This window comes from Prosopis cineraria, unplaced genomic scaffold, assembly GCF_029017545.1.
Source record: "Prosopis cineraria cultivar Desert tree isolate PC_DT_omini unplaced genomic scaffold, ASM2901754v1 PC15, whole genome shotgun sequence".
NCBI lineage: Eukaryota > Viridiplantae > Streptophyta > Magnoliopsida > Fabales > Fabaceae > Prosopis > Prosopis cineraria.
Window position 1 is genome coordinate 3,657,029 of NW_026555346.1, and position 14,527 is coordinate 3,671,555.

General features: G+C 38.6%; 1 protein-coding gene across 3 annotated transcripts; it reads right to left on the reverse strand.

The window, feature by feature from the left end:
* Positions 1-215: 215 nt before the first annotated feature.
* LOC129294496 (acetyl-CoA carboxylase 1-like) lies at positions 216-14,115 on the reverse strand. Of its 3 annotated transcripts, none has more exons than XM_054932926.1 (32): positions 13,675-14,115; positions 12,515-12,872; positions 11,916-12,122; positions 11,673-11,834; positions 11,344-11,436; positions 11,159-11,254; positions 10,892-11,065; positions 10,524-10,617; positions 10,239-10,426; positions 10,109-10,159; positions 9,989-10,028; positions 9,268-9,392; positions 9,060-9,176; positions 8,905-8,979; positions 8,754-8,810; positions 8,524-8,619; positions 8,037-8,132; positions 7,766-7,957; positions 7,502-7,690; positions 7,221-7,331; positions 7,051-7,137; positions 6,784-6,960; positions 6,188-6,265; positions 5,957-6,079; positions 5,476-5,745; positions 5,055-5,395; positions 4,572-4,809; positions 4,109-4,464; positions 3,818-4,031; positions 2,994-3,170; positions 715-2,868; positions 216-592 (listed from the first exon to the last, which is right to left on the reverse strand). In XM_054932926.1, the coding sequence occupies exons 2-32, from the start codon at positions 12,860-12,862 to the stop codon at positions 536-538; spliced, it is 6,783 nt and encodes a 2,260-aa protein (XP_054788901.1). In that variant the 5' UTR covers positions 12,863-12,872; positions 13,675-14,115; the 3' UTR covers positions 216-535. The 3 variants fall into 3 exon arrangements, with proteins under 3 accessions (XP_054788901.1, XP_054788902.1, XP_054788903.1); XM_054932927.1 differs by having other exon boundaries at positions 12,515-12,880; XM_054932928.1 differs by having other exon boundaries at positions 12,515-12,976.
* Positions 14,116-14,527: the final 412 nt, after the last annotated feature.

Sequence of the window (14,527 nt, forward strand, 5' to 3'; positions counted from 1 at the left end):
AAATATTAACAATTTTTTTGCCGGCAAATAAATATTAACAGTTAACAAATAAATTTTTTATTTTAACAAGTATTTAATATGTTCAAGTTTTTATCAAATATTAAATTTTTTTAGGGCCTTCCATTGATATTCTCCCAATATAATTTCCCTGGCACCCACCCTAGAAATTGGATTGCCGGATGTGAAAAACCGCTGCGTAAATGATTCTCAGTGGATGCCCAAAATTTTGGATGCATAAATAATCACGTATGTTACAAATTATAACATTTATTCTGATACAGAAAAAGAATCATACAGTCAGCATATAAAGAAACAAACTTGCCGACGCTGGCTGTGATCCTGTCAATTGCAGAAATTATACATCCATCAACCATTAACATGATTTACACTCAAGGCATGGTTCCATGAAGATCACTTTGGCCCAATAAAGGTGAGATTTACCACTTAATTTAACCATTACAGAAGCAGAAAAACTAATGAGCAAAGAACGAGAGTATTTATTGTATTGTACACTAGTGAAGCACCAGCCTTCTAACTAACCAAGTACCTTCCGGAGCCCATCAATCAATTTCGCACGGTTTGATGGTTCCAACTGCAGGAGATTTTTAGACAGTTACTTTCAGGAAGAAATAGACAAAGCGAGGTAGCAAATGATTTTTTTTTTGGGGGGGGGGGGGTGGGGAAGGCATGGCATGACATGACGAGATGTTTTACCTTGCTTAAAAGAGCAGCAAGACCTTGAGGTAAAGCTTCCAAATCCAAAACTGAATCGCCAATATTTGTCAGTTGAAGCAGCACCTTTTGGGCACGCAATTCCTTCAATTTATCCTCGTAATTCTGCTGTTCATTCTTCCATGTGAAGAAAGCCTCATCATCCAACCAAGCATCATCTCTCCCTTTGGCAATATCAGAATTCAAATACCAATTTTTGATCAACTCCATTGCAGATATGTTAGACATATGGCCACCAGCAGCGTCTCTGACATTGTTTATCAGCGAATGCTCACCAATTCTCCTGTGCAGCCTCCGGTACAGGAAGTAGCGGGAGTTACGCCAGTCCAGAACTTCTCTTATTACACCCTTTGCAGCCATTCTTAAGGAGGTATCATGTAATTCAGCAAATTTGGTAGCTATCTGCGTATATAGAGGCAAAAGCTGTTTCTCCCGGGATTTAATCTGCTGCTGGAGGGAATCAACGGTCCCAATAGCCCTATTACTCATGGCTTCCTGTAATTTTGCTTTCAGGTTTATTAGCTGCTGGTCAAGTCTACCCATGCACTCCAATAATTCCTTTGTCCTAAATTTGATTTCTATCATCCCTTCCGGCTCAAGGACATTCCCTTTAGCTGTGCGATCGGCATACATTTCAATGTGGTCTGAATTGATTCTGCTGTCTACAACCACCCATGCCCCACCACGGAGTTCACCCATCATTGGGATATATACAAATACAGGCTGCTTGTATGTTCGAAGGTTCTCCACAATGGTTGATCCAGCTTGAAGAATTCCTTCAAAAAGGTCCCTCTGCCCACCTGAAAAACCTCTCCAATTTGCAAGAATGAAAAGTGGGAGCTCTTCTCTGTTGAAATCTAGTATTGATTGGGCCGTCTTAGTTGCAGAATCAGGAAACCAGACCTGCCCGGCCTGAGGAACCACCCTTTCATGAGAATCAAGCTGGCCTGGATCAGCTGGTATAACTTGCATCACTGTCTGCGTCTCAACAGCAACAATCCCCACAGGGATTCCTCCGAGCTTTGCCCTTCCTGTAACAACTGTCCTGGCCCATCCATCAAGTGTCTCCACAAAGCTTTCCTTGTCAAAAATCCCACCCAGCCATTTTCCATTACTATCCACAGAACCACAGATGGCAGCACGAGGATCACATGAGTTCTCTGGGAAATATTCCACCAGTCTTTCTGGAGGATCACGGGGTTGTACAATCGGAAGTGTACCACCTACATGAGAAGGAATGTAGCTGAGCCATCTCAAAATAGCAGAAACACCTTCAAGATCATCTGAAACAGTAAGATGAACAACTCCATTTGTTGCCATGATCTTAGGCCCACCAAGTTGCATGTGAGAACTGTATACCTCCCGACCAAGGAGTTTGTTCAATGCAGAAAAACCAGTAAGAATAATGGGCTGATCAAGCCTCTGTATGCACCTCATTCCCAGCCTAGCAAGATAAGCCCCTATTCCCACTGTTCTTCCAGTCACGTATGTCAAGGTGAAAGTTTCCTTATATGCCCTTGAATAGGCACTGGCAATGGCTCCACTGCCACTTAAATTTTCAACCCCTAGACCATCTTCTTTCCCAACAATGGTATCAATTATCCATCTGGTTTCTCCACTTTCCAGCTTTAACTCGTGTGCCATCACTGATGATCCAATCCTAGCATAATCCTCAGGTGTTAAATATACATACTGCAAACCATACTCAGGGTTAGATTCGTCAGACCAACCAACTCTGAAACAAGATTTGAGTTCCTCAGCTACACCTAAACGGGCACCAGAATTTGCCGCCAGGTAAATCAATGGCAATCTTCTCTTACACGCAAGATCAGTTACGGCATGAAAGAACGCATCCTCTCTTGGGCCAAAAGAACCGGCCTTAAAGGTCACGTCATTAGCTACAACTAAGATTGTCCTTCCATTAGGGAACTCAGGAGTACACATTTCCATTATCCAGGCTACCATGCCTACATCATTGAGTCCAGAGGGACGCTCCACAGGAACAAGAGGAGTACCCCAATTGCCCTCCTTGTCAGCAAACTTTAGCTCTGTTACTTTTAGAAGAACTTTGTCTTTAGCCTTTTGAAATCCTGGGTGCTGCATGGTCCATGATTGCTCCAAAGCTGTCTCAAATGCCTGCAAGTAACATGTCTCCTCAGGAAAATAGTTTGGCTTGTCTCCAAGAAATGGTCATTAAACAGAAGGGGAAATCACACACAAATGCAGAAGGTAATTAAATTTGAAGTCACAAGATGACTTACCAGTGGAAAATCATAGCAGTATGTGGTGTTGTTCTTCCTTGCTACAAGACGTTTTCGGTCAATAGCTCCTAAAGGTCGATAGTTTTCATTCACTGGTACACCATGCAAAGGACCCTTTACAGTAACTGAACTGTATATCACTTTATGTGTGCTGGTATCCTCCAGTTCTCGGTATATCTGCAAATATATTAACCCACAATCAAATCATGATTCATGAGCCATCTTCAGCAATAGTTCTTCCAATACAGAAACTCAATTTAGTTGACCAAGAAAAATAGTTGCCCTTGGCTTCTCTTCAATTTTTTAATTTTCTTGATGCCAAAGGTTTTCATAGTTGTCTTTTATACATTTTGAATTCTAAACTATTTTCAATGGATAAAAGGAGGGAAAAAAATTCTAGCTGATTATCATCATCCTCGTTATTGTTATTATCATTATTTTCATTAAAAGAAAAATCTTCTGAGTTCTTTTTCTCTCATATAGCCTCATCAATCAAAAGCTCAGAGTTTACTGAAACTTAAATAGAGGAACAGCTTTTAAGCCAGTGTTCTTTGCATTCAGGATTGAACATGCCAATGGATATTTATGAGGGTACCACTGAATGCCAATTATTAGAATTCTGCCAAATATACAGAAAAATGCTCCTTATAGATTATTAAATGACCAATATTCGTGTGTGTGAGTTGGTGTGTATAGATTGCCGATATGATATGGAGGCTAATACCTAGTCTTCTTTTGGAAAACAGCCTTTAACTAGCTGTCAATCAAAGAGTTGGCGCATGTGAGACTGTTTTTGTCAATTTTTTTAATGAATAAAAACTTACATGTACAGTGCATGTATGGCCAGTCACATTAGTTACAATAATCCTCCAGGCACCATTTGCTGGTCCAGAAGATGTCATCCAGAGTTTGACTTCCCACTCAGCAACACCTAATCTATGCATTCTTACACCAACAAAAGAATGGATTTCATGTGACAGTTCTTCCAAGATCACCTCAACTGTTGTTTCTTCTTGGTCGGCATTTATGTCAACTCTCCTGGCAATAACATCTTAAATTTCAGACACTGATCAAAGGTTAGAAGAATAATGTATCTGCAAGTTTCCAATGATTACCTTGTATAAGGCAAAAGATCACTAATTTGTTGCTCGCGTATGATATAGAGGTACATATGAGCATGTTCAGGTCTGATAGTGGCATTGTGTGCATTAAGTTCCAACTCCTCCATGGCAGCCATCAAGGACCTCAAAATGCTCCTTGAAGTAGAAGGCATAGTCAATTGGGCACTAGATGTTTCCGCATCTAGCCCTTGATATGAAGAGAATCCATCACTTGTCACTGGTTGCCTTACAAGTGTTCGGAGAAACATTCTTTGAATCGATTGAGGCTTATGATCTAGAACTGTGTACAAGTGCCATTGACGATCTCGGGATGGAGTATACCGTATATTATCATAGCCTTTAAGTTTTCCCTGTATCAAGACAAAATTCAATGTCTAAGACCAAGCACACAAGACAATTTTATTTCTCTCAATTCCATCAAGACATTACAGGCAATGAAAGTAACAAGACAACTGACCAATTCAAGATAAATGGATAGGGGAGGTTCTAGATGACGCAACAAGGGCTCCTCTTCATAACAGAGCTTTTCTGCTGACCAGTAAAAGGAGTGCCTCATAGGGGCTCGCCCTTCATCCCTCTGTATGATACAATTAATTACTCCTACTCCTGCAGCATGTATAGAGGAGCCTATGTCTTTTTCCTTAAGTATTTTGGCTAACTTATTGATCCTTTCTTGGGCCTGATCCTCATCACCACTACAAATCACAAAAAATAAAAGGTTTTAGCAAGCAATCGAAGGTTCTAATCACTAGATCAAAGAAAAGAAAATTAGTCCACTTGTGATTCAAGAAGGAAACTAAATTTAACCATTTAGTATATTTCAGTAATGACTTTAAGAGCAAGTATTGGATTATTAATGTAAAACAAATTGTTAGCTACATTACTATTGATACGTAAACAACCTAGATTGAATGTCAATTAGATGATATAAATCTAGTACCTGTCTTGTAGTAAACTCATCTGATTGTTGATGCCTGCCAATGCAATATGCATCATATTACCATAGTGAACCAGTTCAGCAGAACTAGTTGGAAGTGCTCCATGAAAGTTATGAGTTGCTTCCCTTAATGCAGCACTGATTATTGCAGGCAAAAATTGAAGAGATTTAATTATAGCCATCACTCCCCATTTTCTCTTACTATGTTTCTCCAACGATGCTTTATCAGACATTTGGTCTTCAGTTCCGCTCTTCGTTTCGACATACTCTTCCAGGAACTCCCATGAAGCAATAAGACCAGATCTGTGCCACTGCATCCTAACACTCCCTTTGACAAGATACGGCTGATAGAAGATATTAAATGTTAGAAAAGTAAATAATCATAAGAAGAAAATGTATCTGTTAATAACAGTATAAGATATACCTGGTACAGCCTACGAATATAAGTTTCCACAACCCGCCTTTGAAGAGTATGATCACTGTGATCAAACAAACCTACAAGGGCATCTTCAACCGCCAAAGGGGCACTCACAAGGTCCTCCATTCGATCATTAATGGCACTCTTCCTCCTAGGAGTATCAATATTTTCACCATCCTCGGTGAACATTTCTAGTTCAGAAAGACTTCTAGCAATGCTAGAACGAAGTTCGCTCAATTTAGTTTGCTCTAGCAATTGACTTGCCTTAAGAGCCAACTGCATCAAGATAATGTGAGCGTCAAGACTCTCATCAAAATGCTCAAGAGAAATTTGTTGCCAAAACTAAAGTAACAGTATAGCCAGTAACATGGAAAGGATACACACTAAGAATATATATTCATAACATCAACTTTAAGAAATAGAGATATTATGCTCCTAAAAATAAAATAGATAAAAAAAAAAACTATGCATTACAGGAAAATCCAACCTCGGAATAATTTGTATGGTTGAGAGCAGAGAAACGGATCAATTGATCCCTGTAGGCAGCAGGGTTAGGGTAAACCAGTTGTTCCATTAATCGTAGTATAAGCTTATTTTTACTTTTGACACCCTGATACCAAACAAATGCAACTAATTATAATTGCAGAATAATGATTTCAAGATCAAAACACGTTAAAGAAGCTAAACACTAAAGCTTTGCATCTTATACATGTTATACCTGGTGAGAGAGCACTATATCCACAATTTTAAGTAGATCTTTCTTGTATTGAAGACGGAGGCGTTCAATTACATCAGCCTGGATATAAAAGGAAAAAAGTGTGAATATTTTGAAAACTAAATCATAAAAAATATCACTTGATAAGTTCTTGATTTACATTTAGATGTATGATAACCCATTGCTATCAACATGAAAAGGATTAATGAAAAATGCTGAAAAGTGAAAGGTGCTGATTAATTAAATCACAGCATTTCAAGACGTTGCAAGATAAATATCTTCAGTTAGATGAAGAAAATTAAAAAAAGATCAATTCATTTCTTTCAAAAACTGGGAGAAGTAATGGAGCAGAAACAACCTCTCATCACACATTAAACCATTTTACCAGGAAAACGGGTAAAGAGGACATGCATGAGTAATTGATGGAGAGTGGAGACTAAGGTATATGAACAGGTCCCATGGACATGCATTAGATACACATGGGGGCCCATTAGCAACCCATAAGATTTATCTTTTGCTATCCTTATGCTTACTTAAGTTCATAATTGAATACATTATCCATATATATCAGTATCAGCAGTCAGAATAATCAAACTAACCTGTATGTTATCACTAAATAGTTCTTCAACAAAAAGATACTCATCAAAAAGGGATTGAACAATAAACCGGGCATGGCTCTCTCGTCCCCCTTCATAAGACTTCACCAGACTCATCAGAGGTTCAACAAGCCTTTCTTGGGCTCCTTTTTCTTTGTCAGGACAGGAGGAAAGATGAGCCTGCAGCGTAAAACACACCCTATTTTGCTCTCGCATTGTAGGAGGAAAATAACAACAACAACAATAACAATAACAACAAGAGGAGCTCACATCAAGGATTCCCTTCAACAATTTGGCGGGGAAGTCAACATTTTGGGAGTTTGAAATCCTCTCAAATTCTTTGTATTTTGATTCGAACTGAGAAATAACACAGTCAAGGCAAGGTTAAATCACTCATCAGATGTTAAGCCGGATGGCAAAGCCAGAAGTGGCACCCTTACCTCATTTTTGAGATCTTTGGGGAGACGAGTTGCCAAAACAGCCAAGCACTCTTGCCATTGAAGGAAAGGCAATTCAGGACTATCGAGACAATAGAGTAAACTTTGCATAACCTGTATACAAACGTCAAATTTATTAGTCAGGCAAGCATATTAAAGACGGACATTAATATTACATTTAAGAGGTTAGAAAGCGAAGAAAGATCACTTATATGAAGCTAAAAAATGCATTACTGTCAAAAAGACAAAATTCATGAAGACATTAAGGTAGAGAAGACACTCACTTCCTCAATATTATGCTCATAGCCAGCCAGTATCATGCGTGCTGTATTTAAACTTGCAGCACATTTCTGATGAACTTTACCAGAAATTGCAGTAGGAGGACCCAATACTGGGAAGCTCCCATGAAAAGGTTCTGCTTTTCTTACAGCTGAAGGATCATCTAAATCAAGCCTTGCTATAAGTTCACCAGCCTACAAAAGAAGATGCTTTCTTAATATTCATAGTAGCTAGAACACACATCTTTTCATTGCAGAACTAGTAAATACCTGCATTGCTTGACCTTCAGTCATTTTAAAATGAATAAACCCAGAAGCAGGTGAGAGAAGAGGCATACACATCTTCATGACCTCAACCTCTGCGTATGGTGTGTCTGCATCAATATGACTGTCATCTGTAACCAAATATCTCAGAAGCTTGCAAGGTGTCTCTGCAACTAATTTTGATGGATCATGGTCATTCTGCAAGTAAATAAGCTTTAGAAGTCACCCACAGCCCAAAAAATTTTCAGATTTTTGGGTAAAAATGAACTCATTTAACCTGAAGCAAGCAAGTTCTTCCATCTATTAGAAGACGAGTTCCAGCTGCTTCTTCCTCTGCATATATCACATGACTATTTCCATCCAACTGCAATAAGTAAAGCGACAGTCAAGAAATCAAAGATCAGATTAAAATCAAGCACCACTTATATTGCACCACCGTGCAAGAGGGATCCAAGTTTTCCATACGTCAAGGTAGTGTTTTGGAACCTTCAAGATGGAGGAATTGTCTACGAAAAACTCAAAGCAAAGTGAATCTAATTCTACTTCCAACTACACAATTATTAGGACCTTTTATCAGTGATATTCATGCCCACATCATCATCATAATAGCAGAGGATTACATTTTAGGAAATGTAAAAATGTTTAAAAGGATTAAATAATATAAATCTCAATGTTAATAGTACAGTGATGGGGTTGAACTAAAAGGACAAAGGCACAAGCACATGCATACAATAGTTTAGAGAAACAACACTTGCCTGCATTAGCAAACCTCCATCCCGTAAGGTATGTATCTCTGCTTCTATTTCTGATTCATTCATTCTCAATTTATAACTTCCTGGTCCTCCTCTTACCATGTCTACCTGTAAATCATTTTACAAGATTTTGATGGCACAAACTGATCAGCGTGTGCAGTAGCTATGCTAGCATGACACACCAACAAATTAGAAAACTAGACAAATGGTTCCATAAAACTGATCCTGATAACAATGCATACGGTATATTTGCTTCCTTCAATGTTCAAGGACACTTGAGAGTGGACAAGAGATATGTGCTGCAATAGTTATTAACAAAAATCAGTACCATTTGGACATAAGGGAGTTAAATACAGGTACTAAGTAGATTCTTCTCCGAGTCAAATGCTATACCTTTGGAGGGATTTGTCCCTTTTCAAGATAACCAACGTAGTCTGAAACCAAAGCTGCACTGCTAGCAGAAGCTTTCTGCAATAATTAGAAGCATGGGTCATATAGTTCACAATGTCAAACATAAAAAAAAGTTGGGGGCGTGGGGGGCTGCTTACATAGAGTGCCCCTCCAACAACAGAAAGATACCAAGGTGGCCTTTCTGCTCTAACCCTCATCGCAATTCTACTGTCCAACCATCCTGTGTGGATTTTGTTTTCTCTGTAGTCTGAAGCCTGAGACCAGACATTGTCATAATAATGAATATTATTTCTGCATTACTAAAAACTTCATATGGAATAAGTAGTCAACACGTGAGAAAATTACATTTAAGAGATCTATAGTATAATCAACATTGGTACGAATTTCTCCTCGAATTTGAACCTCCTTCAGCCCAAGAACCATATTTGCAATCGCCAAGGCCCTAGATTCTCCAAATGCAAAAACATGCCCTGAGTTACAAGAAAAGGGGATTAGAAGCTTTGTGAAAATTAAGTTACAAAAAGGGACTTGCATACATCCATGAATATATACCAACAAGGCACAAGTTTCACAGTTAAAGAAAGAGAATTTTGTAAAAGAATAGTATAAATAGCAAAGCAGTAGGCTTCTTGTACCTGGGGAAAAATACAATGCAGTGGCTTTAAAAGTTGAGGCTCATGAGGCAAGATTACGAATGAGTTTGTGATGAAGAGATTAAGTGCTTCAATATAACTTGTCTAATATTAATTAGAATACAATGAAATAGCAACGTAACAAAATCCAACCAACCAACCCACCCACCCGTAAATCCAGCTTAACTTCCTTACTGTTGCTCTACAACTAAGGCCATGCATGCCAGTATAAACCATATTTCTCATAACAAGGTTAGTTCCTCCTCAGAATAAATCATCATACATGCATATATTTTCATGACAGCCTAAAGTTCGCATTTGCTTAAAGCTTACAGTGATGTCTTTAGCCATTAAAATTAAGAGTAGTTATTTCATTACCCATTCAGTCCCTTTAAACTGCTGAGAGAATTCTGTGAACAAAAGTTGACACTTACCAAACTGAGAATCTGAGAATTCATGAATTCCTCCTCCAGACTGGATATGTACATAACCAACAACTTTTAGCCCTTACACATAGAAGTTACACCCATATATTGAGAAACAAGATCACCAACCTTAACAGAGAAGTATGCCCACACGTTTGGCTTGCTTTTAAAGCTCAGCTCCTGCACAAAATTTGGCAGATCAATACATGAGAAGCACACATAAAGATACATGGAATTTCTGCTGGACTTGGTAACTAACCAGCACTTTCCCACTTGTAGGCTTAAAACCATCATCAGGGTCCTCACTTGTCACCCGGACAGCCACACAATGACCTTTTGGCCTTGTAGATTCAGCTTTGTCGAAATCAAAAGGAGTGGCTAAAGCTGATGTTTTCGTCCAAGCATCATAACCCCCACCATGTTCCACCCCATAGAAACGCCTTATCTCTTTTAAACAAGAGAAATATAAGGTAATGATGTACATCAAGTCAACAGCAAAAAGGCAATAAAGCAAAGAACTCATGAATTTTATCTTTCGTTGTACCAGGAATTTGCCAGAGAGGGACACCCATCCCAACAGCAACTTGCGCTGCTGGCAGATTTATCTCTGCTATCCACTCAGTAACAGGATGTTCAACCTATGAAGATATCAATTAAAGAATCAATCACAAGTGATGAAAATATTGCTAGAAGCAGGAAAAAAATAGAAACAAATTAATAGATAGTCAGTAAAAAATTAAAGCTACAAATGGTTTTAAAAAAATAATGAATTATGCTTATACAGCCATTTTTCAAGTAGATATCAACTAACATAGAAATGAATACCAATGGGAAAACCAAATTAAAGAAGAAAATCCTTCAAATCATAAGAAACTAAAAATTATGCAACAGACAAAATTAAGATTATGTTACCTGTAACCGGGGGTTCAGCTCCAAAAAGTAGTACTCGCCTGTCTCCATGCTGAATAGATACTCAACTGTAGCTGCACCAACGTAATTTACACTTTTAGCCAATCTTCTAGCTGCCTGTTCCAGTTTTTTCACTGTATCCAGAGGAGCTACAGTAATTGGTCCCTCTTCAATAATCTGTTATAAATAACTGATTAGACCTTTCAAAAACTTCATTTTGATTCATTTTACTATGAGAATCTGGATCAGCAGTAGGACATATTGTCATACTTTTTGGTGCCTCCTTTGAACACTGCAGTCACGACTATGCAAAGCAGCAACATTTCCATACTGATCACAAAGTAACTGGACTTCTAAATGTCGGCTCTGATTGGAAACAGAAAAAGATCATCAGAATATGATCAAGACTCCAAGCATCAGGGTTGTTCAGATCAAAGTTCAGTTGAAAATCATACCTGGGATGCTACCTTCATTATGAATATAGGAGAGCCTGGAACCTCCCCTTGAACTTGCTTGAACAATGCCTTGACCTCATCATCATTATGAACCTGCAATATTCATATTCAAATGCCTCTTAACTTCTAGACTTTATTGGACAATTCACAAGTACAAAGGGTTAGCACAAATTATCCCAGCACTATAAATATTTATCTAGTTCTCTGTTTGAAAGTAACTTACATACTCATGAAATGAAAAACAAATTTAGTTTGCAAATTAAGCTGCACAAATATGGATATTATAAAGTAGTTCAAATGTCACAGTATTGCTTACATAACAAACAAACCTTTCTTATGCCTTTACCACCGCCGCCCCAAGAGGCCTTAATCATTGCAGGGTAACCCACAACTTGACAACTTGCAATCGCTTCCTCTGTTGTATAGACACATGCTTGTCGGTAAATATCATCAGGAATAGTAATTAAGCAATCCTCAGCAGGAATTTTCACCTGTAAGAAGAAATTTCAAGTCCTAAGTGTGCCAGTTAAAAGGGGAAGGCTCTATTACATTTACAGGAGTTCGAAATTTACATGAGAACCACTCCACGGAAGGGTAGGCACGTCTGCTGCTTGAGCAATCAATGACGAACCAATTTTATCTCCTAATGCTGCCATAGATACAGAAGGGGGTCCAAGAAAGACAATTCCTTTTGCATTTAATGCATCTGGCAGTTCAGGATTCTCTGATGCATGACCCCAACCAGGCCACACTGCATCGACATGAGTTATCTCAGCCACCTGTGAAGAACAAACAACTTAGATGTCATGCCAGGTCACAGAAATTTGTTGCAAAATAAACAACTGAGTCAATAAGAAGGTCATAACAAGCTGCGGTAAACTACAGGTAATATGAATGGTTAATAGCTAACAGGTCAAATTATGCACAAGCAGCAGAAAATTTTTATCCAATGTATCGTGATAAGTAGCGACTCAGTGTCCACTTGATAGAAACTCCAAATTCAATGGAAGATAACTCTCTGAAAATGTAGAAACATTATAAATAAACTCCATGTATAAATTGTTTTTTCGCACTTTGCTGTTTACTAGTAATGACAACTAAATGTGCTTTGCAAATTACAATAAAGAGAAGTTTTACAAATGAATGATCTCATTTAAAATACTGCACAAACCTCGACAATAAGTTGCACATTGGCATAGTTATTGTTATTGGTCCCACCAGGAACTTCAACAAATTGATCGGCCATTCTGATGTGTTCAGCATTGATTCGCATGTCCTCTGGAGTAGCCATGGCAACCAACAAGATAGCCTTTTCTGTGCCAAATGTCTCATAGGCCCACGTCCTAACACTACGTATAAACTTGACTGCTGCCATTCCATTGTTTGCAATTAGTATGCTATGAATTGGCCTCTTTCCCCCAAGAGCGTGGCAGAACTCGTCTACTACAGAGATTGTAGCAGAATGCCTATTTGGTACTATACCATTTATGAATCCATTCCCGGGCCCGGTGTCAGCCATTTTTCTTCTTCTGCACAGCTTAAAACAGATTACAAGCAGCTTGGCACGTCAAAATTCAATCAGAATTTGGGATTTTTTATCCTGCAGTTATATCATTTGTCGACTAACAGAGTCCTGCAAAAAATTTAAAGAGCGTTGTTCTAGTTCTTGACCTGACCCTTCGTAGTCTAGCGTTTACAACATAAAAAACTACAAATAGACTATAAACAATAAAGTCGTGCTCAAACCTTTACGGCCAAGATTTTTTTTTTATCGGGACCAATTTCTGCAAAGAATGAAACGAAGACAAATTGGAAAGGGGCAATAAATAAACAAATATAACTGTCCGTCGTGAGATGAACTCGCATAGGCAAACCGTTTTTTTTTTTTTTTTAAGGTGAACCTGAGTTACATCTGAGAACATATAACAAGTCCAATTCATCCAGTAACTGCAGCTTTTACTTCAACAACCAAACACGGCCTTGTAGTTCAGTCTCTCTTATATGCGGTATTGTGGAAATGTCGATTGCCGGGGGGAAAAAACGGAGGACAGTTCAAATGATAAACTTCAAGCTTTTCAATCTACAGAATCATCCGCACTCTAGACTGTCTTTATCTAGAAAAGGCAAATCCATCTCACGAAAAGAATGGCTTCGGAGGTTCCGAACCCAATTCCAGACAACAGGAGGTAAAGATTCCCCGACTTGAAGACTAAAACTATAAAATTACACTCCAGAAGTATATAAATATAGAGACCGAGCCAAAAGATCGAAACTCAAGCAACTGATAGAGAATATCATAGAAGGACGGAGAAGAAGAGATGGATCACGGACCTTGGGGTAGAGGCAACAGAAGCTGGAAACTCTGGAGATGAAATCAATCAATTGGGTTGATATTTGTGTAAAATATGTGGAGCTCAGAAAGGAAAAATAAATAAATTAAATTAGCACCGTAGAATGTTATGGGATTGGGCTAGTGCATGTATGGTGATCATGCACAGCACAGAGAGTGGGAAGAATAGTTAAAGAGGTTGCAGAGAGGTAGGTCAGGTTTAGGTTGGGGATGGGTGGGTCGCTTAAGTTATAACGGCTTTTGTGAAAGGTGCACGTGGTATCTGCCTCTGCCACACCGTATTTCCCTCGCAATGCCCCTCAAGAACAAGAAGAAGAAGTAGTTTCTCAGCTACCCCGCCTCTCTGACTCTTATCTTTCAACGCAAACCAGACTTAAATTCTCTGCCCTTCTCGCTCTCTCTCCCCAAAACACTTCCGATAGAGGCAAAGTGGGTGAGTCGGTAATAGTTTCCCACTTTTTCAGAGCTTTCAAGTAACCAATAATATATTGAAGTTGGGAAAAAAAAAAAAAAAAACCTTGGGGGCAGGAGCCGCACATCACAAGTTGAATATTGAATGAATGATGTGCGTCCGTTGACTTTGGGTTGGGTGGTGTAGTCCACCAACTCTTCTCCTTGATGGTAGTAGATGAGTCAAATATGGAAGCTAATTCATCATAAATCAACTTCTTCTATCATCTCATCTCCAACCTTTTCTCCTTTTTTATTTTATACACACACACACACACACTAATTTGCATTAAATTTAATTTCCAGCGGGAAGGGGTGATGATTGGTGACTTGAGAGAGAGGGTTTTCTTTTTTTTTTTTTTTTTTTTTCATGATAGATCACAG

What these genes read in the sequence shown, in the direction of transcription:
- LOC129294496 (XM_054932926.1), bottom strand. Translation starts at nt 12,862, where the DNA reads ATGGCTGACACCGGGCCCGGGAATGGATTCATAAATGGTATAGTACCA. An exon ending in TTCCGTGGAGTGGTTCTCAT is followed by an intron (nt 11,835 to 11,915) that starts GTAAATTTCGAA and finishes TTCTTCTTACAG; the next exon opens with GTGAAAATTCCTGCTGAGGA. An exon ending in ACTGCTATGATTTTCCACTG is followed by an intron (nt 2,869 to 2,993) that starts GTAAGTCATCTT and finishes TGTTACTTGCAG; the next exon opens with GCATTTGAGACAGCTTTGGA.